This window comes from Danio aesculapii, chromosome 8 (assembly GCF_903798145.1).
Source record: "Danio aesculapii chromosome 8, fDanAes4.1, whole genome shotgun sequence".
Classification (NCBI taxonomy): domain Eukaryota; kingdom Metazoa; phylum Chordata; class Actinopteri; order Cypriniformes; family Danionidae; genus Danio; species Danio aesculapii.
In genome coordinates, this window is record NC_079442.1 from 14423839 (window position 1) to 14446922 (window position 23084).

General features: G+C 33.9%; 1 protein-coding gene across 1 annotated transcript in view; it reads left to right on the forward strand.

Annotated features, from left to right (window-relative positions):
- Window positions 1-466: 466 nt before the first annotated feature.
- glt1d1 (glycosyltransferase 1 domain containing 1) overlaps window positions 467-23084 on the forward strand; it is an 82335-nt gene continuing 59717 nt past the window's right edge. The window contains exons 1-6 of the mRNA XM_056463263.1: window positions 467-723; window positions 3225-3376; window positions 5878-5983; window positions 13575-13626; window positions 18363-18399; window positions 19059-19115. Of these exons, the coding sequence (XP_056319238.1) occupies window positions 656-723; window positions 3225-3376; window positions 5878-5983; window positions 13575-13626; window positions 18363-18399; window positions 19059-19115 (472 nt within the window). The 5' untranslated portion in view covers window positions 467-655. The remainder of the gene's footprint in view (window positions 724-3224; window positions 3377-5877; window positions 5984-13574; window positions 13627-18362; window positions 18400-19058; window positions 19116-23084) is intronic.

Sequence of the window (23084 nt, forward strand, 5' to 3'; positions counted from 1 at the left end):
TGAAGGTGGGGGACACATTTGTGCAGATGTAATAATTACGCTCAAGTTAAAATTTTTAGACCCTCACCTTACATAATATGATAGAAAACAATGTTATATTTAATTTAAAGGTATCATGTATACTTCTATAGGTATTAATTTGGGGGCCCTAAGCGGCTGCTTGCTTATTGGTTAAACCATAGGGTGTATAGGACTGTACTGTATATAATTTTTTAATTTTTATGTATTTGTGTATACATAAACATTAATAGGTCACAATAAAATTATGCATTTATTGATCGAATAATTTAATTGTTCATTCATTCTTGCTTTGTTTCATTTTGTTTACATACTACAATGTGTATATGCTACAATTTATAGCTAACATCTCCGAAAAGGACCACAATCCGCATAAATAGTTTAGATATGATTTGGTGGCACATCTTCTTATTTCAGAGTCGCGCCTACTGTGTAGTTCCGTGTTTCCGGAGGGTCTACATTAGAAACGGACCCGTACTAAAATAAACTGCACGCGCGTTTGGTTTGTCCGGGTTCGGGAGGCTGGGCGCTGACGTGACAGGCAGCATGAGATCAACAGAGTCCAGTGAGAGTCGCTCACTGTCGGTCTCTGCTCTCATTGTTTGTCGGCGTCAGCATTTTACTATCACACGCTGAAATGCGCGTGCTTTTTCTAGCCTACTTAAGTCCCAAAACAGGGAACTGTACCACTGCCGAAAGAATAAGGTACAGTAACATCACTGTTTGCTTTGCGAAACAAGGAAGTATTGTGTCCTCCTCTGACTCTCGGTCTCACAAAACAGCTTACCCCGGACGTATTAATCCTGTAAGGCGATCATTTTTTTCAGCTGAACCGATTAACGTTAACGTAGCATCTTAAATCAAGTACGCTAAACATCATTATGTCACATTTGCACTAGATATCTTGCACTAGTGCACACAACACTACACCCATGTGAAGCTATGTTGTGCCGACGGTGTGTCTACCTTACCTTGTAGGACCTGTACTATGGTAATATCATGGTATGCTGGAAAATTAGGCTTTTTGAACATACGAGGACCAGTTTTGTTGTGGATTAAAATCGCGGTGAAGGACTAAAGAAACAGTAAACAATGAAGATTTTATTTGGTGACAATAACGATAAAGACTCGTTAGTTGATACTGGTTAATTCTTTAAATAGAGGTAAAGTTGGTTTTATATTCGGATATTCAGACATTCTCCTTAATAACATAATTTCAGAAAAGTATTCTTTGCAAATTCTAAATAGGGAAATCATATAAGCAGCCTATCAAAGTACAACACTGTTCACAGTCAAGTAGATAGTGTTAATGTTGTTTTGAAGTCATACTTGCATGCTAATTCCTATCGAATATTCAAAGTAACATTGTAAACAATCTAGAGACTTCTAAATGAACGATTGTGCGAATATAAAACCAACTTTACCTCTATATTCTTTAAAGACATTTCAACAAACAATGTATTTTACAGTGAAAACTAATAGGTAATAGGTGTTCACTTTAGTTCATAATGCAATATCTAATGTTCATGTTTGGTCTTGCTGAACATGTCATATTTTTTATTGTTAATATTATTAACCGATTATTAATTAATGGTGTGAACGTGTGCATGGGATGCTGGAAACAAAGTCAAAATGTTTCTTGTCTCATTACATTCAGTTATATATTACATACAATTAATCTATTATTTACATTTCAGAATTCAAAATTTGATTAAAAATGGTATATTCATCACAGGTTATTACTGGTGATAATTAAAAAATTCTAATGTAAAATTGGTGTTAGATATAAAATGTGGCGTTGCATCTTTTATTGCAATAATTTTTTTGTGTTATATTGTCCATATTCTAGTAAAAAGCTAAATTAGATGATTTAATATTCAGGTGTGTGGGTATTATTTTCTTTTTATTTATTCCCTGTTTGTGTTAAATCTATGTTCACTGAGTCAAATCTAGGCCTGTCGCAATAATCAACATATTAACTTATCGTACAACACATGGACATCCAATATATATTGCCTATACATAAAAAACAATTATAGCAAAATTTTAGCTGATTGTGCAACATCTCTATTAGTGTCGGTATGGTTAAAAAAAAAAGCTAGTATTTACTATAAATTCCTTAAGTATGTTTTCATGTAGGTGTCTGAAAATTAATTGTGATTTATTTAGGATAGACGTTTTCACATTCTCATTCTAATACGTACTTATTAAATTGTGTAACATGACTGTAATTAAAAGAAAATATTCCTAAGAATAAAATATATGTTCTTTGAAAGCACTTCCATTGTGATGATATCATATTGTCATTTTGGCATTATATAATGTGTGCCATGAAATTTTCTTAAAATGGCAATAATATTGTTTATCGCATTATATTTTGGTGCAATATATCGTACAACAAAAAATAGATATTGTGACAGGCCTAATCAAATCAATAAGTGTAAGTCTAAATGAGAGCTTGTGAATCAGATTCAAATGGAAATAGGACATTAGAATTGATTCCCAGACTGACTTTGGTTAGTAAAGCTCAGCCTTCTTTGATTTAATTGGCCAGATCTTAAGCATTTTTGACAGCTTTTAGACCATTGATTCATTCATTTTCTATTTGGCTTAGTCCCTTTATTAATCAGGGGTCCAAAGCGCAAAGAACCGCCAACTTATCCAGCATATGTTTTACGCAGCGGATGCCCTTCCAGCTGCATCCCATCACTGAGAAACAACTATACACTTTCATTCACACACTACGGACAATTTAGCGTACCCAATTCACCTATACAGCATGTCTTTGGACTTGTGGGGGAAACCGGAGCACCTGGAGGAAACCAATGCGAACACTGGGAGAACATGTTAACTCTATACAGAAATGCCAACTGACCCAACCAAGGCTCAACCAGTGGCTTTCTTGCTATGAGGCGAAATCGCTACCCACTGCACCACCATGTCGCCACAAATAATTCAGTTTTATTTATTTTTTGACCATCTTAACAGTAAACAAAGCAGCATCAATATCAAATACTAGCAATTTGTAATTATTGCAGGGGTTATTTTCCCATGGTATATACAAAAGTACCACGGTGATACTGAAACAGCAGTATGACACTGCCACAGTGTTTTTGTTAGGGCGTTACAGCACAGAGCCAATTTATTACACAAAATAAGATGCTGATTTAAACAGTTTTCTGTTTGTGTGTGTGTTTGAATTGCAGGAATCACATTGAGGCTGCAGGACATACTTGTGTACTCTGTGATACAAGAGGGTTGAGCTCTGCTTCTGATGTATCATCCCTGATGACGCAAGAGCCGCGGTTCGAAGCTGCGCTGGCCATTCATCTTTTCAAAGGAGGCAGGCTGCTTTTAGGTGACAAGTCCCCCGGTCTCTCAAAATACACACGCACATGCTGGTTTCACTTGATTAGTCTCAGATTGTATACAGAGGAGTTGTGCCATATGCACACACATACTGTAGTGTACACACATCTATCTTGTCTCGTTAGTTTTACCATCTAGCACTATCACAAATATTTGGACACTGGTTATAGATTGTGCTTATTTATTTTTTTATATTTATGCCAAATTTACATTGATTATGCAATGTAATCATTTAGCAACAGCACATGTACTATGTAAAATTACTAACTATATATATATATATATATATATATATATATATATATATATATATATATATATATATATATATATATATATATTCATGTTGTTGACACCAGATCCTGACCCTACTATCTAAATGTCACAGCAGATATAGAGACTCATCAGACCAGGCAACGTTATTCCCATCTTCTATTGTCCAATTTTGGTGAGCCTGTGTGAATTGTAGCCTCAGTTTCCTGTTCTTAACTGACAGGAGTGGCACGCAGTGTGGTCTTCTGCTGCTGTAGCTCATCTGCCTCAAGGTTGGACGTGTTGTGCATTCAGAGATGCTCTTCTGCATACCTCGCGTCTAATGAGTGGTTATTTGAGTTACTGTTGCCTTTCTATCAGCCTTAACCAGTCTGGCCATTCTCCTCTGACCTCTGGCAACAACAAGGCATTTGCGCCCACAGAACTGCCGCTCACTGGATATTTTCTCTTTTTTCGGACCATTCTCTGTAATCCCTAGAGATGGTTGTGCGTGAAAATTCCAGTAGATCAGCAGTTTCTGAAATACTCAGACCAGCCCGTCTGGCACCAACAGCCATGCCATGTTCAAAGTCACTTAAATCACCTTTCTTCTCTATTCTGATGCTCAGTTTGAACTGCAGCAGATTGTCTTGACCATGTCTGAATGCCTCGCGCCGCAAGATGTCTATATCTCGTCTTTGCTATGACTTTACATGTAAGTCACTCGCACTTCATCCGCGTCTGCTTAATGCACAAGCTGAAAACTCCCCTGCCCCCCATTCCATAATGTAATGATTGTGAGGGAGCAGGTGAGACATCGTATTATAAAAATACATCACGTGTGCTGCGTATGCGACGTCTAAAAGTCATGCCAAACAATTAATTGCAAACTGAAATAAATATAATTAGATTTGATGGTTTCGAATTTGATGTTTTATGAGATTATTTACATTTTTTTGTGATTATTTTAAGTTTAATTAAGAATTTTGCAGCATCTCAAAAATTTGTGACTTTTTGTTGATTTTGCGGAATTGCAAAAAAACTAGGGGGTCTGATACATTAACATATGTCTTGTTTATTTTTATTGTTTGAAGGGGAAAAACAAGAGCTAGTATTTGAATTCAGCTCAGGTTGACAGGCTGATAGATGCCAATGCGCTATGTCTCTGTAATTATAATATTTAAAATAGGCACTATCCTTATAAACAAACTGCATAGTTGCAATCTAAACAACTACATTCCTGCCTAAAAATTACATTATGTTGTTCAACAGCTGCAATATTTGTCAAATTGTAGTGAGTTTATTCATCTGCTGTCACTCTATGTGGGCGGAGTAATACAGATGGGTGAGGAGGCTGTACGAGTGCTGTTATTGCAGAATATTGCACGACTATCAGCCAACCAGATTCGAGAACCAGATAGAACTGTTGCGTCTGCTGAAATAAAAGTTTGATTTAACTTGAATCAGGCTAGAAATTTAATAATAATATGTACTTTTTAAGAATTCTGACAATTTGCCGCTAATATTTATTTATTTATTTATTTATTTGTTTATTTATTTATTTATTTTTAGACCGTTTTAATTACTTGGCTCTGTTACTCAAAAATATTGCACATTTAGTTATAAATATGTTACATTGTCATGTGATTACACTAAACTTGTAGCATTGTATCAATTGATTATCATTGTATTAACTGATTAGATGCTATTTTTTTATATATTTAAATAAATAAAAAACTTTAAATAAAAATTCAGAATCTAAAGGAAATGGAAAAACGCAGAAGTCCTTACAAATTATAAAATTGATTTAGAAGCCCTAAATTAAAAGTTTGTAGAAAACCTTTCCTTCCCCATTAATAGCCAATAAATATTGTCATAAATGTCAATATTTTTTGATAATGAAAAATGGTAATAACATGTTTTTATACCATGAACAATGCAACTCTTTAAAATATGACATATGAAGATGGTAATTATTCATGGCATTAAATGAACTCGTATATGTGCATATTTATTCAGACTGAAGGCCACTCTCTGAGATATGGCCATTTTTTTTTTCAGTCATCGCTCACAGTGTCCACTCTGTGGATGACTACGTCCCCTCGGGCAAGATAAACACACTGTTTCATGCCTCAAAGACTTTCCTCACTCGAAGGATTTAAAAGTTGAACGTCAGATGAGGTGAATAAGTGAAATGAGGGATTTGCGTCTTTGTTGTGAATTTACATTTCCCTGCAGATGTGGGATTGCCGTTCGGAGTGGTGTTTGGAGGGACGGATGTCAACGAGGACGTGAGGGATGAGCACAAGCGAGCTGTGATGGAGGAAGTTCTGCGCAAGGCCAGGTCAAATTTACTGTTTTTTTTTCCTGATGAAAGCTGACTCTTTTCCTGCTTCACTGCTCCGGTCAGCTATAATTAAAGGAACGGTTTGACCGGACGGAAAATTCTGTCATCATTTACAAAACACTTCAAACTTGTATGACTTCCTCTGTTCTGTGAAACACTCAAAAAAAAAAAAAAATAAGATAGTAATAAGGATGGTACTTCTTGGAATTCATGGAATTGAAAATCAGTCCTTACATAAAATGTCATATACGATTAAAGTCAGTATTATTAGCCCTCCTGAATTATTAGCCCCCACCCCGCCACCCCCTTCTTTAATTTTTGCCATGATGACAGCACATAATATTTTACTAGATATTTTTCAAGATATTAGTATTCAGTTTAAAGTGCAATTTAAAGGCATAACTAGGTTAATTGGCTTTATTAGGCAAGTGAGGGTAATTAGGCAATTCATTTTATTACAGTTTTTTTTCTGTAGACAATTGAAAAAAAAATTGCTTAAGAATGTTGATAATATTCATGTTAAAATGGTATTTAAAAAAATTATTCAACCCGAAATAAAACAAATAAGGCTTTCTCCAGAAGAAAAAATATTATCAGACATGCTGTGAAAAATTTCTTGCTGTTAATCATCATTTGGGGAATATTTGAAAGAGAAAATAATTACAGGAGGGCTAATAATTTTGACTTCAATTTTGACTATCTTATAATGATTTAGTGATGCTTTTCCATCTTCGTTAATGCTAGATTGTTCTAGTACATTGATGAAGGTTGTACTTTGAAGAATAAAGATAAGCAGATGTGTGAGGAATTGACGTTTAATTGTAGGTGAACTACTGTATATGAAAGCAGATTATATGAGATTACATGTGTACTGTTAATCTTCTGCATCTGAGATTAGTCTGTAATTGGTTTTCTAATTTGCATTGGATAAGACTTTTAAATACTGTTGCCAGTCATCTGTGAGGTTTTCAGAGCCGTTGTGAGGATCAAAATGATAGGTTGTTCTTTTACACCAAAAATCATGTGGCTTTTAAATTACTGGTCGTTTTCCATGAAGATCATTTGTAGATTTTCTACTGTAAATACATCAAAACTTAATTTGTAATTAGTAATACGCATTGCTAAGCACCTAACCATTGTGTATTTTTCAAATGTACTACCATTTCGTTATTTTGGTGGCTGTTTTTGCCCCATTGACTTCCATTAGAACATTTTTTTTGATTGCAAAGCCAATATATAATGCGCATTCATAAATACACTTACTATGTTTACCATGTTCTGAGAACTGAGCTGCTGCTTTATTTTCTCAGACATATCAAGATAAGTGTGCAAAGGTCTCTCTTACACATACACACAGACAGACAGACCGCAAACTAAACTTTTTTTGCATTGCAACTGATTATCAACAGTAAGAAATGTTAAATGTACTTTTTCTCAACAGGGAAAACCACTAACAATCAAGAATGTATGATTATATGGTGTCAAGGCTTTGAAACATGAAGAAATGTTATAATGAAAGTCAACCACCAACATAACCAAAGAGTAGTAATGGCAGTATTTTCAGAATTATTTTAGAAATTTTTAAAAGTGTATATTGTTGAGTTAAAAAAATTCAATGTACAGTATATTGTTTTAACATCAATAAAGCAATGTGCGAATGTGCAATAGTCACATCGCAGGATCTACGATGTGGAGCTGGAGTTCTAATTAACTAGAAAACGTGATTATGTACGATTTCAATTTTGGACAATAGAAGTTGACTACTGTAAAAGTGATATTTTATATTTGATTTTATAACTTCAGTACTGTTAGACTCTCCAGAAAACCATGAAGAATTGATTATTTATTTTGTATCTTTGTTTTGTTAAATTAACGTATGCTCGTGGTTTGTTTGTTTTTTTTATGCAGATTCAGTTACATCACAATCAGTGTAAATTATGAATTCTTTCCGAAGAGAGTTATAAGTCATGTTGTTAAATTATACTCATATCGCAAAATATTTAGCATAAAAACAAAATACCACAATATCAGTTTTCTCCAATATCGTCCAGCCCTATTTCAAAGCATTAAAAAAAAAAGTGTCAAAATAAGATTAGTCACTAAAAATTGAGGCGCCGTGTATGATTTAAATCAAACTTCTAGAGGCTATAAATAGCTGGTTTGTGGGTGTTAACTTGACCAACGTGATGAACAGAGACTTTTTATCTGCGTTTTTTTTTTTTTTTGTATATGCTGAATATTTAACAATCATAACAATACCAAAATCTTGCAATATTCACTTCGTAAAAACATATAAAAAGCATAATAATTATAAGAATTCAAAAACAAAATAAAGACGGGTATAGACTATAATAGGAGAGGCTATAATAGGCTTGCAATAGTTTAGTCGTAGGAGTTTAGTTGTTTGAGTAAAAATTATTCATAGTTCTGGTTGCTTTTCTTATATATTAGTCTTGTATATAGACTAATATTTTATATAACATATTTTCTTTATTTAACAGATTTAATACCTCAAATTGCATTCTTTCTATTTCATAAGTTTTGAAATAACCAGATTCGTGATAAATGTTTGTGAATTTTATTTTGTATGTTTGAGCGAGTGTTATTTGGGTGTTTATCCACGCATTTAAGCGCATTTACTCCACTAGTTTAGGCATTGGGGCTATATGCCAATAGGTGTGTTTGCATGCAGCGAGTTTGTGTATTGCGCGTGTTGTTGTGGGTGTATTTAGTATCGAGTTTATTACTGTGAATGCAAGTGTGTATGTGTTTGCATGCAGCGAGTTTATATGTATGTGCTTGTGTTTATGTGTGTGTTTATGGCAGGATCGAGTTAATATGTATAAGCGAGTGTGTATAGGTGTGTTTGCATGCAGCGAATTTGTGTGTATGTGCACTTGTTGTTGTGGGTGTTTATGCAAGGAGGTAGTTTATATGTATGTGGGTGTATTCATGCGTCGAAATACAATGAATTCAGAATTATTAGCCCCCCTAAATTATCAGCCCCTCTGTTTATTTTTTCCCCTAATTTCTGTTTAACAGAGAGAAGATTTTTCAACACATTTCTAAACATAATAGTTTTAATAACTCCTCTCTAATAACTCATTTATTTTATCTTTGCCATGATGACAGTAAATAATATTTGACTAGATATTTTTCAAGACACTTCTATACAGCTTAAAGCAGGCATGTCCAAGCTCGGTCCTGGAGGGCCGGTGTCCTGCAAAGTTTAGTTCCAACCCCAATCAGACACACCTGGGCTAGCTAATCAAGCACTTACTAGGCTTTCTAGAAACATCCGTGCAGTGTGTTGAGGCAAGTTGGAGCTAAAATCTGCAGGACACCGGCCCTCCAGGACCGAGTTTGGACACCCCTGGCTTAAAGTGACATTTAAAGGCTTAATTAGGTTAACTAGGCAGGATAGGGTAATTAGGCAAGTTATTGTATAACCATGGTTTGTTCTGTTGACTATAGAAAAAATATATATAGCTTATAGGGGCTAATAATTTTTCCCCTAAAATGTTTTTTAAAAATTAAAAACTGCTTTTATTCTAGCCGAAATAAAACAAATAAGACTTTCTCCAGAAGAAATAAATATTATCAGACATACTGTGAACATTTCCTTGCTCTGTTAAACATCATTTGGGAAATATTTAAAAAAGACAAAAATTCAAAGTGGGCTAATAATTCTGACTTCAATTGTATGTATATATGTAAGTTTCATATATGTTGTTTTGAACATCCAATAGGTGTATATGCGAGAAATTTATAGGTGTATATACATGTGTTATGTATGTGTTGATAAGCAAAGTTTGATTTAAACCCTACATGGCACCTCATAAAAATATCATTTCATTTTCTGTAACACAGAGAAAGTAATGGACAAATTAAGACTCAAAATCACCCCAGTGTGGACGAAAACATCCCCAACAGCACACAAGGGTTAATTTAGTTGCTTTGAAAGCAATTTTTCACAATAAGTAGATTTTTCGGAACCCTCAGATTACATGTATTCAATTAGTTGTATCTTGGACAAATATTTTCCTATTCTAACACACCATACATCAACTGAAAGCAAATTTATTCTGCTTCGCATAGAAAACATCCCTTGTGGTCAGTGCCAATAGCCTAGTGGTTAAGTTCACTAAAACATAGCACTAAATAAATTAAATTGTTAACAAAACAAACACCACACATAATATACAGTGCTGTAACCACTCATAAAGGGTTAGTTCACACAAAATTGAAAATTCAGTCTTCAATTACTCGCCTTTTACTTGTTCTAAACTAGTTTGAGTTTCTTTTGTCTGTTGAAATGTATTGAAAATAATATACTTTGTGGAAAGCTGAAAACCGGAAACCATTGACTTTCATAGTATTTATGATTATATGGAAGTCAATGGTTACCGGTTTTTAGCTTTGCTCAAATTATCTTCTTTTGTGTTCAACAATATAAAAAAAAAAGGTTTGTGACCACTTGAGGGTGAGTAAACGCAAATTTTTGGGTGAACTATCACTTTAAAACTTACCTCAAACTTTTGAACAACAGTGTATGGTCTGCACTTTTATTTAGCTTAAGGTCTTTGAACTGAATCTACACCCAAAGCTTGATGTTTTCAGTTTATTAGTCAGGTGATAGAGCTTCATGTGATCTGTTTGATTAGTACAGGCAGGCTTCCATCATTTTGAGAGTCTTAAGGGAATAATCGTCACCAGGTAGCAAAAGAGCGATGAGAGCCCTTTCACTTCAAAGACATCAGTAAGAGAAACCCCCTGCTGCTGCTGTTCCTGACTAAACTTCACATCTCCTGAAAGTGAAGCAGACCAGGGACGCACGATGAAGAGGAGATGCAGGGAAGCTCATGGGGTTTAGCTGCCGTCATTTGAAGACATTACACAACACTCCATGTCTGCTTTTTTTCCTCTGTTCAAAATCATTGTTAGCTCAACCCACAAAAATCAAAGGGGACCTTATGTCTTATGCATGTGTTTGTGCTTGCGTTTGTTTAGAGTTTGAATAAAGAGAGCTCCAGGATGAGGCTTGATAGAAAGACAGGCGTAGTCCAAACTTTCTCCTTGGGGAAAAAATAAAACATACAGTACAGGGAGTTTCAAAAGTTTAAGGCCATGTCTTGGAAATAAAATGATGTTGTAAATGGGGAAATGAACAAAAGATTTTGCTGATTTTATTTAATGACTGAAATGAAAGATTGTTGTATTTCATTGTATATTTTATCTCAGTTAATCTTCATTTCAAGTAACAATAATTGAAGTTTTGTAATGATAGTATGATAGAGGGGTGCTCAACCCTGTTCCTGGAGATCTGCCTTCCTGCAAATTTCAGTTGCAACCCATATCAAACACACCTGTCTGTAATTATCAAGTGCTGTTCAGGTCCTAATTAATTGGTGTAGGTGTGTTTGATGCGAGTTCGAGCTGAACTCTTCAGGAAGGTAGATCTCCAGGAACAGGGTTGAGGACCCCTGGTATAATACATGCAATTAGCCGGCAGGTAGCTCTCTGCAACTCTCACATGGTCACCCACTGAAGCTAAGCAGGGCTGCTTCCTGTTAGTACCTGGATGGTAGACTACATGGGAAAGCTAGGTTGCTGTTGGAAGTGGTGTTAGTGAGGCCAGCAGTCGGCGCTCATTCTGTGTGCGTCCTAAGTATATTGATGGGGACTTTATACTTCTCAGTGAGCGCCGTCTTTTGAATGAGATGTTAAATGGACGTCCTGACTCTCTGTGGTCCTCCAAAGTCCCAGGATGTCCTTCGAAGGCCACTGTCCATCATGTCCTCCTAACCATCCCCATATCACAATTGGCTTCATCACTCTGGCTGTTTCTCAGTTCCAAGAATGCAGAGAATGGACTCTCATTCTTGTGGAGACCATACCTGCCAACACTCCCATTTTTCGCGGGAGTCTCCCAAATTTCAGACCCATCCCCCGCCCATCTCCCGTATTGTTCTGTCTCCCGAAAAACTCCCGGTTTGCGCGCACCTTCACCCCCTTTCTTCACTTCGTGCGCACCTCCGTATAAAATCTCCTGGATTTTATGATCCGAATGTTGGCAGGTATGGTGGAGACCGGTCTTGCCAAGTAACCTCAGAAGAACGAACTCGGGAGACTGTGAGAACAGAGAACGCATTCTGTGAGAAATTAGATGCTGCCTTCTTCCCTGGTTGTTCCTGATGGTCACATGACTTATGCGTTTTAATGAGAAATTATTTAAACATCACAGCACTCATACAACGATTTATTGTTTTCCCCTTTTCACAATGTATAGTATAAAAGCCTTATATGTTGCACAATACAAATAAAACAAATTTTAATGCTAATCTCAGCAAATAAACACTCCTAATATTTACTTTTACTGTCTCATTTAGAGAAACTCCTAAGATAAATAAGTTATATCTTTGAACTTTAATTCTAAATCTATTTTAAAAAGCTGCACTTCCCATCTCCTTTATTCAGCCGCATTGACTTCTGGGACTTCTCAAGCTAATTTTACACTCAAGTCTGCATCAATGCGTCCATGATGTCAGGAACGTATCTGGGAACTTTCACGCATCCTCCGTTCTTGCGGTCTTGGGTATTGTAACTGATCTATGGCAGTTGATGATGACGTTATACGAGGATGCAAGATCACTGAAGAATGCATACTGAGAAACAGCCTTTGTCTCATCTCATCTCCACCAATCAGCTGGTGTGTTGTGTGCAGTCTGGCATAATATGGCTGCCATCACTTCTTCCAGGTGGATGTTGCACACTGGTGGTGGATATGGAGATTCCCCCTAAAATTGCGTAAAAGTAATTTAAGTGGCCAGAAAAGCGCTATATAAATGTAAGGAATTTCATTTATATATATATATATATATATATATATATATATATATATATATATATATATATATATATATATATATAGATATATATATATATATAGATATATATATATATATATATATATATATATATCTATATATATATATAGATATATATATATATATATATATATATATATATATATATATATATATATATATATATATATATATATATATATATATATATATATATATATATCAACCGTATATGATTTCAGTATTTAAGATGGCTTCATATTCCTCTTTCTTAGTTTAAGGGTTACTCTGGGATTCATCTGTTGTTTTGCTTTGATTTGCTTTGCTTTTGTTTTGATTTTGCTTCGATTGTGATTTTGTTCTCTTTTGTTGGTATTATTGTTGTTGTTATTGTTATTGTTATTATTATTATTATTATTATTATTATTATTATTAGTAGTAGTAGTAGTAGTAGTAGTAGTAATAATAATATTAATAGGAGTCTGTTTGTTTGTTTGTTTGTTTGTTAATGCCGTGGCTTGACTTATTTGATTTACATTTTTTTGTTTAGCATTGACGTCTTTGAGGCTGGAAAGTTTGGGATTGCAGCTAAATAAAAGCAGTTGAATGCATTCACTGGGGTGGATCTTACTATCACAATCCAGTGCGGAAATATGACATTTCATGTTTCTTTCCTTGTTAATCTTGTCAGCTCACTTTCTTCATCTCTCTGTCTCATGCAGGTTTGCTGTGGCATTCACTGATGCACTGAAAGAACAGGCTGAGATGCTCCTGGTAAGACATGTTGTGTTTACCACTGCCATTCCTATCAAATTGTGTTGTTATCATGCCAGAAAAAAATCATAGCAGGTGTAAAGAAACATTTTCGCTTACTGCACATGAACAGCATTGAAAAAAATGAAGCACTTGAGAGCAATGTGAAGTATTTACTTTTAGTGAAATGTAATTTTTTTTCTACCACATTTTTTATGGATTATAAATCACATTTTTAATTGCCTTAAATGTTCTGTGACTTATATTTCAGAACAACTAATATATTGCAATAAATATAAAGCAAAGATAACGTGTGTGAAGTACACGCATACACTTGAAAGCATGTGAGTATTTATAACGTCACATGCAAGTGGTTTAAAGTGCCCTATTTTACATTATTTATGCATTTATTTATTTAATTAAACTTTAAAATAATGGCACTTTAATTAATAAATGTACTAACATGAACAAACAATGAACAGTACATTTAATAGAGTATTTATTCATCTTTGTTAATATTAGTAAATGAAAATGAAGGTGTGTTTTTAGTTTACGTTTAGTGCATTAACTGACAGTGGTAACAACCATACATTTGGATTTTAATAATGCATAGTGCTGAACTATGACTAATAAATGATGTGCAAGATTGTCATAGTTCATGTCAGTTTATAAATTTGCTAACATTAACTAATATAACTACATCAACAACAAATTATATGAAATTAACCCGAAAATAAATGAAAGACATTTAGCAAATTATAATTTCGAAACCAGGCATGATCAGACGGTCTATACCAGATGTCGAATTGGACATTCTAGGTTGACACATTCATATTTATTAAATAACGAAGAATCACCTAAATGTAATAAGTGCCAGACTGCTCTTACCATCAAACATATTTAGTTGGAATGTAGAAGTTTAAATTCCATTAGACTAAATTTTTATAAGGAGAGTACTTTGATGGACATTTTTAAAAAGGTACCACCAGGAAGAGTTTTACATTTTTTTTATCAAAATAGAACTGAAAACTATAACTGTAACTTTGAATGATTTTTTTTTGTAAAATTTATCTATTTATATTTTATATATTTGTCTAAGTAATTTTTTTTTATTTATTTATATTTTTATATAATACAAATTTGTTTTTATCATGTAATATTTTAATGTATATCCATTTGGCCACGAAATAGCCATAAGTTGCTGATGTATCAATAAATATGTAATAAATAAACATTTAATAATAGACCATTATTTTAAAATGTTACCATTTATTTATTATAGTGATGCAGTTTTGACACAGTGCACCTTCTTTTTTCTGGATGTACTCTACCATTCAATGTTTTGGAGTCACCATATATATTATTGTAGTTTCCTCAGTTTCTTTAATGTTCATGAACATGCAAATATAGCCTCAGATACACAACAACAAAAAGCAGTGGAAAAGAATAAGGGAAGGGAAAATATAAGTTTATGGGAATATGATCATGTCAGGCAGGAGACTGGGTATACAGAATGCAATAAAGAGCCAAGATAGGTCATTAGCATATTGGTAAATAGGAGTCCATATCTGCCTAAATTCATTTGACTTCTGATGTGCATCGTAAGTATGTTTCTCAAGTGAAAGTATATTTGAGACATCCACATTCTAAAAGATCATAATAATAAAATGCATTTCTTTGCCAGATAAATTAAAATTAAAAACAGATTTGTGTCATCAGAATTAAACACTCTTTCCCACAACCGATAACACATACCAGAAGAATTCCTGTAGATTTACTTCAGGCACACAGGTGGTAAATATTAATAAATGTGTTTCTATATTATTATGTTCATCAACCCCCAGTAAAATACACTTAAGGTAAACATTTTTAATTACAGCATCAGAAGATATTTTAAAATCTGCACCAGAAGATTAAAAAAAAAAACAAAAAACATGGTATCCGCGGGGTCTTAAAGTCTTAAAATGTCTTAAATCTCAAAAGCTAAATTTTAGGCTTAACTGAAATATTGTGTTGTAGGAGTTTAATCTTTTTTAACAGGTCTTAATGTTCATGTATTTTCAGGTATAGCTACCCAATCTGGCCATTAACACCTATACAATCATCAACAAGCCTTTTTATTAAAAAAAAAAATGCTTTTAATTACTTTTCTTACAGTAACATTTGTTTAAAAGTGCTCCATTTATTTACTGCTGAGGGTACTGACCTGACCTAGGTTTTTTATTCTTAAATTATTATTATTGAATTATTAAATGTATTAAATTATAATCATTTTTGATAGGTCAAGTGAAAATCCTTTCCAACTGTGATATTCAAAAAAGTCCTTTGCATTTAGTCTTGTAAAAGTCAAAAATGTCATTCATAATGCCTATAAAAATGTCTTTAAAACTTGCAGAAAGCCTGAAGAAAGAAATTAAGATATTTAGGATGATTAGAAGGGACTGCATACATTATGATGTCACAAAAAATATGCTCAAATCTATAGTTAAAAGTGTCCTAAATATGCTTAAAGTAAACCCATTGAAGTAGTACTGATGTAGTAAAAATGAGTGTGTTGATTTAATGTGGCTGAGAGGCGGTTAAATAAAGCAGAGAGAAAAACAGATACTGCCTGATGATGCTATAAATATATCTCTAAAGGATTTAACGGGTACAAATGCAATATCCTGCCTCGCATCCTATGATAGCGCAGCGTCAAAATTGCTATTTCCGTGTTTTATCCTTAAATAAGCATGCACATTTGACACGTGTGGAAAATGAAGGCAAACCAAATCCGTCTGTCTGTGTCGCACAAACACACACACACACACACACCAGGGGTCTCCCTCTCCCAACACTGATAACATCCAGCTAATTTCCCCTCTGCCTGTTTGAAATGATCCACTTTATCTGGAGCATCCATTTACATATTATTTTTTCATGACCTTCCTGGTGCTGTTTTGTTTTCTCCTCCTCTGGTATTGATTTAGATGAATCATTGATTCTCCATGCTGCACACAGATTTTTCCAACAGTTTTTTTTCTTCATTTTTTTAAGCCAAGGACAGGGTTTGGATGTGAACTTTGAATGTCAATAACTCTATTATTATAAAGCGAGTAGCGCTGTCAAGTAATTAATTTCGATTAATCACATCCAAAACTAAAGCTTCTATTTCCACAATGTGCATAATGTGTGTGTTGACTGTGTATAATTATTATGTATATATTAATAAAAATAACTGAAAAAATACAACACCTATATATACACATACACTCAACTTTATTAGGTACACCTTACTAGGACCAGGTTGGACCCACTTTTGCCTTCAGAACTGCCTTAATCCTTTGTGGCATAGCTTCAACAGGGTACTGGAAATATTCCTCAGAGATTTTGGTCCATATTGACATGATAGTATCTTGCAGTTGCTGCAGATTTGTCGGCTGCACATCCATGATGTGAATCTTCTGTTCCACCACATCCCAAAGGCGCTCTTTTGGATTAAGATCTGGTGACTGTCTAGGCCATTTGAGTACAGTGAACTCATTGTCATGTTCAAGAAACCAGTCTGAGATGATTTGCGCTTTATGGCACATTATCCTGCTGGAAGTAGCCATCAGAAGTTGAGTACACTGTGGTTATAAATGGATAGACATGGTCAGCAATAATAGTCAGGTAGGATGTGGTGTTGACATGATGCTCAATTGGAAATAATGGGCCCAAAGTGTGTGCCAAGAAAATATCTCCCACACCATTACACCTCCACCACCAGCCTGAATTGTTGATACAAGGCAGGGTGGATCCATGCTTTCATGTTGATGCCATATTCTAACCCGACCATCTGAGCGTCACAGTACAAATCAAGACTCATCAGACCAGGCAACGTTTTTCAAATCTTCTGTCTTTTTTTGGTAAACCTATGCGAATTGTAGCCTCAGTTTCCTGTTCTTAGCTGACAGCAGTGGCAGTCGGTCTGCTGCTGCTGCCCATCCACCTTAAGGTTCGACATGTTGAGCATTCAGAGATGATCTTCTGCATATTGTAATGAGTTTTTTTTTTTTTTTTTTTTTTTTATAATTGTTTATTATTATTATTATTTTTTGGAGTTATCATTGCCTTTCTGTCAGCTGAAACCAGTCTGGCCATTCTCCTCTGACCCCTGGCATCAATGAGGCACTTGTGCCCACAGTACTGCCGCTCACTGGATTTTTTATTTTTATTTTTTGGTCAATTCTCTGTAAACCTTAGATGTTGTGCATGAAAAGCCAAATAGATCAACAGTTTCTGAAATACTCATCTTGCACCAACAACCATGCCACGTTCAGTCACTTTAATCACCTTTCTGATGCTCGGTTTGAACTGCAGCAGATGGTCTTGACCATGTTGGGACAGGTGTACCTAATAAAGTGACCAGTGAGTCTATAAGCTTTTATTTTGTATGCAATTAATCGTGAAACTTAAATTCTAATGGTCGATATTTAGTTTTATTTTCATCTGCAGGTCTTTCAGGGCCACAGATCCTTGTTAAGGTATAAAGAAAGGTTACAGGAAATGTTGAATTAAAGAAATCAGTAGCACTTTACAATAAAATATTTTGTTAACATTAATGAATTAACTAACAACGAATAATGGAATAGATAGTTACAACACTTGTTAACCTATATTAATCCTGGTTAAAAATGTTTTCATGTTAGTTCAAAATGCAATAGCTATTAACAACAGGTACAACTTTTGAACTTAAAATACTGATTTAATTCGATTTCTCAACCATTGTTTTCCAGGTTTGCGAGAGCAAGAAGATCCATGTTCAGCCTCAAGGTGCAGTTTTAAAATGTACACTTTCACATTTTTAAATGAATTGTTAGCCTGTATATGAAGCATTCTAGAATTGTGGGTAAATTTCACACATTTTTTTCATTCATTTTCCTTTAATGGAATGGCATGCAACAAATGCATCCTTTATAGTAACTAAAGCCATACTTTAATATAAAATATTGCAAAATGCTTAAAAGTGATATGGGGCATGTCATTATGTGACAATTGCTGTTTACATTATCGTTAAACCTAAAACCTTTTTTTAAACCTTTTATCATTAAACTATCATTAAACCATTATTGCTTTAGTGCTTTTAAGATGTGCTAGTGACAGACACAAAATTATTTTTTTAATAACTGAAATTGCATAATTAAGAAAGAAGATGCAAATGTTTATTTAACTCATAGAGTAAACTAAAAAACTTAATTATCTCATGATAATTGATGTATTTATTCCAGAGACAGAGAGAATCAAAAATAGGTGTAGCTGGAGCGTCTCTAAATATACATATAAGCATTAGTTTGTTATGTAATATAGTGTAATGTGTCATTGTTCAAAGCATTTTTTTTATAATAAAAGGTTTTATTTTATTTTATCAGTGCCTGTAAATATTTAGCAAATTTGATATATCACATAATGTTGTCATTTACATATCTCTCCAGGGATTGAGACCAGAGTGGCATCAAATTTCAGCTGGAGGGACTTTTTACACAACACAGGTGCAAGACCAATTTTCTCTGTTTAATGTTCACATAATCAAAAGGTTTGTTCATCTAAAAATTTAATTCTGTCATTATTTACTCATCCTCATGCCATTTTAAACGCATAAGAAATCAGTTCATCATCAGAATAGGTATTTTTAAATCGATTAATAAAGGTATTTGCAATCAGTTCTGACATATTTCTGTTCTTGAAAATCTATTAACCTAAAACATTTCAAAAAAGATTTTAAAAATAGATAGTAAATAAATACAAATGATGAATTGAATGGCTTATTCCAAGTCTTCTGAGTGGATGTGATTGCTTTATAAAACAACACATTTAATTGAGTTCATTATTCATATTTAACATTGATCAGCAAACAATTCTTTACAGGATTTAAGTCTAATGAGTTCCATTCTTACATGTCATGTGGCCGGGGTCAGTGTTTTTCTGTTGATAGAATCCAAAGTTGCGTCTGTTCATAATACGAAGCAATGATGTCTTCTCAATAGACTTGGATTAAACTGGAAGATTTATATGGATTTATTTTTTGACCTCATGAACATTTTAAAGCGAAATCTCTCCGATTTCATCAAAACATTTCCATTAGTGCCTTGAAGATTAAAGAAAGTCTTGTGTGTTTGGAGCAACATTAGGGTGGGTAAATAATCACATTGGGTGAATTAAGTCTAAATATACAAGTGACAAATAGGTATTACATAGCATTAGATGAACATTCAGACTCCTTTTGATAAACTTGGCATATGCATTCATCATCATTCCTGTCAAACACTCAGGAGCAGACGTCACACTATTAAATATACATGTGGTCTTCAGCCTTCAACACTCTTAAACTTAGACTCAAGAGCACTAAACCTTGATTAGAGACGACCTGAGCCAGAGTGAAGAGGCTTTACATCTGTAACACTGGGGGTAAAAGAGAGAAAAGATTGAAAGAGCAAAGATGTGTGGGTAATTTTGATATGATTTTCATCATTTCACATTGCTTTTTCTGGTGATAAAAGTAAGGCGCAGACATTCACGGGTAGTCTAGTACAAGTTTATTACTAAAAAGGTTGTATTTTTAGGGTGATAACTTAATGAAATGTGAGGACATCTTAATTTTAACAATAATAAGCTTTTATTGTAAATATGTGGGGACAATATGAGAATGCTATGGTAATTATAGTGGTTATAGAATTTTGGTTGTTCCAGTGTTAATAATATGTAGGTAATATACCACTAGTAATAGTAAGAATTGTTAATTGAACCATATTGTTAATATTTTTTTTATTTATTCTTTTTTTGTGTGTGTTTTACATAAACGTAATAAATGTTCTTTTAGCTCAAAGAAATATATTGTGATTTTATAGAAACATGCTATTTTGTCTTAATTGGCAGATTTTTATTATTTCTTATAGCAGTAGTAATAATAATACTACTGTACATATCAATAGAAATGTAATAGTAATATTAGAAATATTACAATGAAACAGTAGTTTTCTATTTTGATAATGGTGATTTATTTTTGAAATGGTAAAGTTCAATTTTCAGTAGCCATTACTCCAAGAATGGATGGATCATTCAAATAATAATTAGAATATACTGCTTTGGTGCTCAAGAAATGTCAGTAATTATCATGTATGTTGCTATGGAAATAATATGAAATTGTTACATTATATAAGTGTTAATTTTTTTTCAAGCTGCTTTGATGAATGGGTTATTTAAAATAAATATGTTGATATTATAATTGTCTATACTGTCAATTCAGATTAATAATAAAATGCATATTTGATTAAATTATTAATTACAAATATCTTAAACAAAACAAAACAATTTGGACAATTAGTTTCAACATTTTGAAACACAACAATTAGTTAAAGGTGACTTATCTTCCTGAGACCCCGCCCATTGACTTGTGTCCTCTGCAGTGGACATTGCGTTTTCATGAATTTTCTTTGAATTTTTTTAAACTCTGTCAAGTCCTGTTGTACTGTTCAGAGGACATCCTGGGCTTTCTAGTGATATGTCATTTGATTGGCTGGCATGCTAGGAACCACTTATACTGCATCCAAAATGGCTGACATACAAAAAAGCATTTTATGGGAAAGAGAGAGGCATGTAAAATGTAGCTTATTAAATGTTCTTTTACTATTATTATTACATATATATTTGTTTATTAAAGTGTCAGGAACAATAAATTTACCTTTCAAAGCTGTTAACTTGTTTGTGTTTCAAAATATCATCCTTTTTTAAATGTCCACTATAGTGGACACCAGGACCATCTTAATGTAATGAATGACTGCATGTTGTAGGGGGCAGAACTGAAGCAGACAGGATTCTTTATAAGATAGTTGAGGGAGACTCTGATTTAGAGTCTGACAATCAGACAATTAGAGAATGACAATCAGTTTTAAATCACTTATGTTAAATTTGTTTTGGATTAACATGACTTTTTTTGTTTTTGTTTTGTTTTTTTGAGTTTGGCTCTCTTTTAGACTAAACTGTTTCAGACATTTCAATAGAAAAGGAAAAATGGCTTTTGTTTTGTTTTTGTTACATTAATATTGGATTAATATCCTATTACATCCATATCCTGTACAGTTTTGTTGTCTGAGTGGCGGTCGTTTTGAACTAAAATGGTCCTGTGGTCCACTACAGTGGACATGCTGTAAAATTAAAAATAAAAACAAAATGTAAAAACTCTAAATTGTAGAATTTTTTTAACCCAAAGGATGTAGGAAATCTCCAAAAAAAAGAAAAAAAAAATTATTCGGGTCTCAGGAGGATAAACAAGGGTTCTCTTAGGGAATAATCCAGGTGTTGCAGAGGAACAGCAAGGAAAACATAGACAAAAACAAAATTGGTCTTGAACACATTGACGCAAAACAGGCTCATTGGGAAAATGTGCCCAGGTGTACTGAAAAATACGTCCTCGTGGGTACATATGGTTGCGTTTTATGTGTAAAACGAACACTATGGGGCTGTACCGCTGACTGCTTACCTCATATGGAGCGCTTTTCTAGCATGACTGGTGTGCTCAGTAGCTCACTGCAAATGGCTCCAGACTTGGGAGGCGGAGCAGACTGAGGTTCAAGTCCGACAAAGTACGGCTCTAGAAACCAGTAAAACAAAACATGAGGTATGGTAAAAGCATGCAGCTGCGATGGCTTTTCTCTTATAGTTTGCTTTTGAAAATACTCTCGGTTTGTTTTAGGGAAGGATGTGTGTAGGTCAGTCGATATCAAGCTGAAATATTATGCACGATGACAATCTGACCAGCTTTTCTACACAGAGGCACACAAGAATGACGCTAATATTTGTAGAATCGTACACAGTGACCCCTGGTTGATTTACGATAAATGGCACGTATTAGAAAACATGCCAGTTATGCATTGTCAAAAATTGTACATGGCGCCCTCTAGGGGATCTCTGAAAACAAAAATTGCAAGACAATATAGTACAGGGTACACATTTATCTGTTCTCAAAAATGTAGTCCTGGGCACATATTTCCAATGAGCCTGGGTTACTATGACTGGCCTGGGAAAATATTAAACAAGCCTGCAATTCCTTTGGCAGACAAAAAATGATTGTCAAAGTAACACTGTAAAAAATTGCATGACAAAGTCAAGACATGTTTTTTATGTTGCTTTAACTTGTTTTAATAAGTTGATCAAGTTTCAGCAAGTTATGATTGATGTAAGCTGAGAAGTTAATTTGATTCAACAAAAAAGGAGCAAGGTTTTTTTTGTTCTTCAAATTTTGTGTCATTTGTTAGTAGACCCAATGTGAACCCTTACAGAAATTTCTCACGAGTTGCACAATGTGAATTTGCACATTTGAATGTCATGTGAAAACATTTGAAAAGCTAAATACTTTTTGGACTGCTATATATCAGTCCATCGCTACAGAAAGACCCACTTCATATGAATACAATGCCTTTCTCTATAAACATCTAAATATGAAGAGACCCTGAATATCTCGT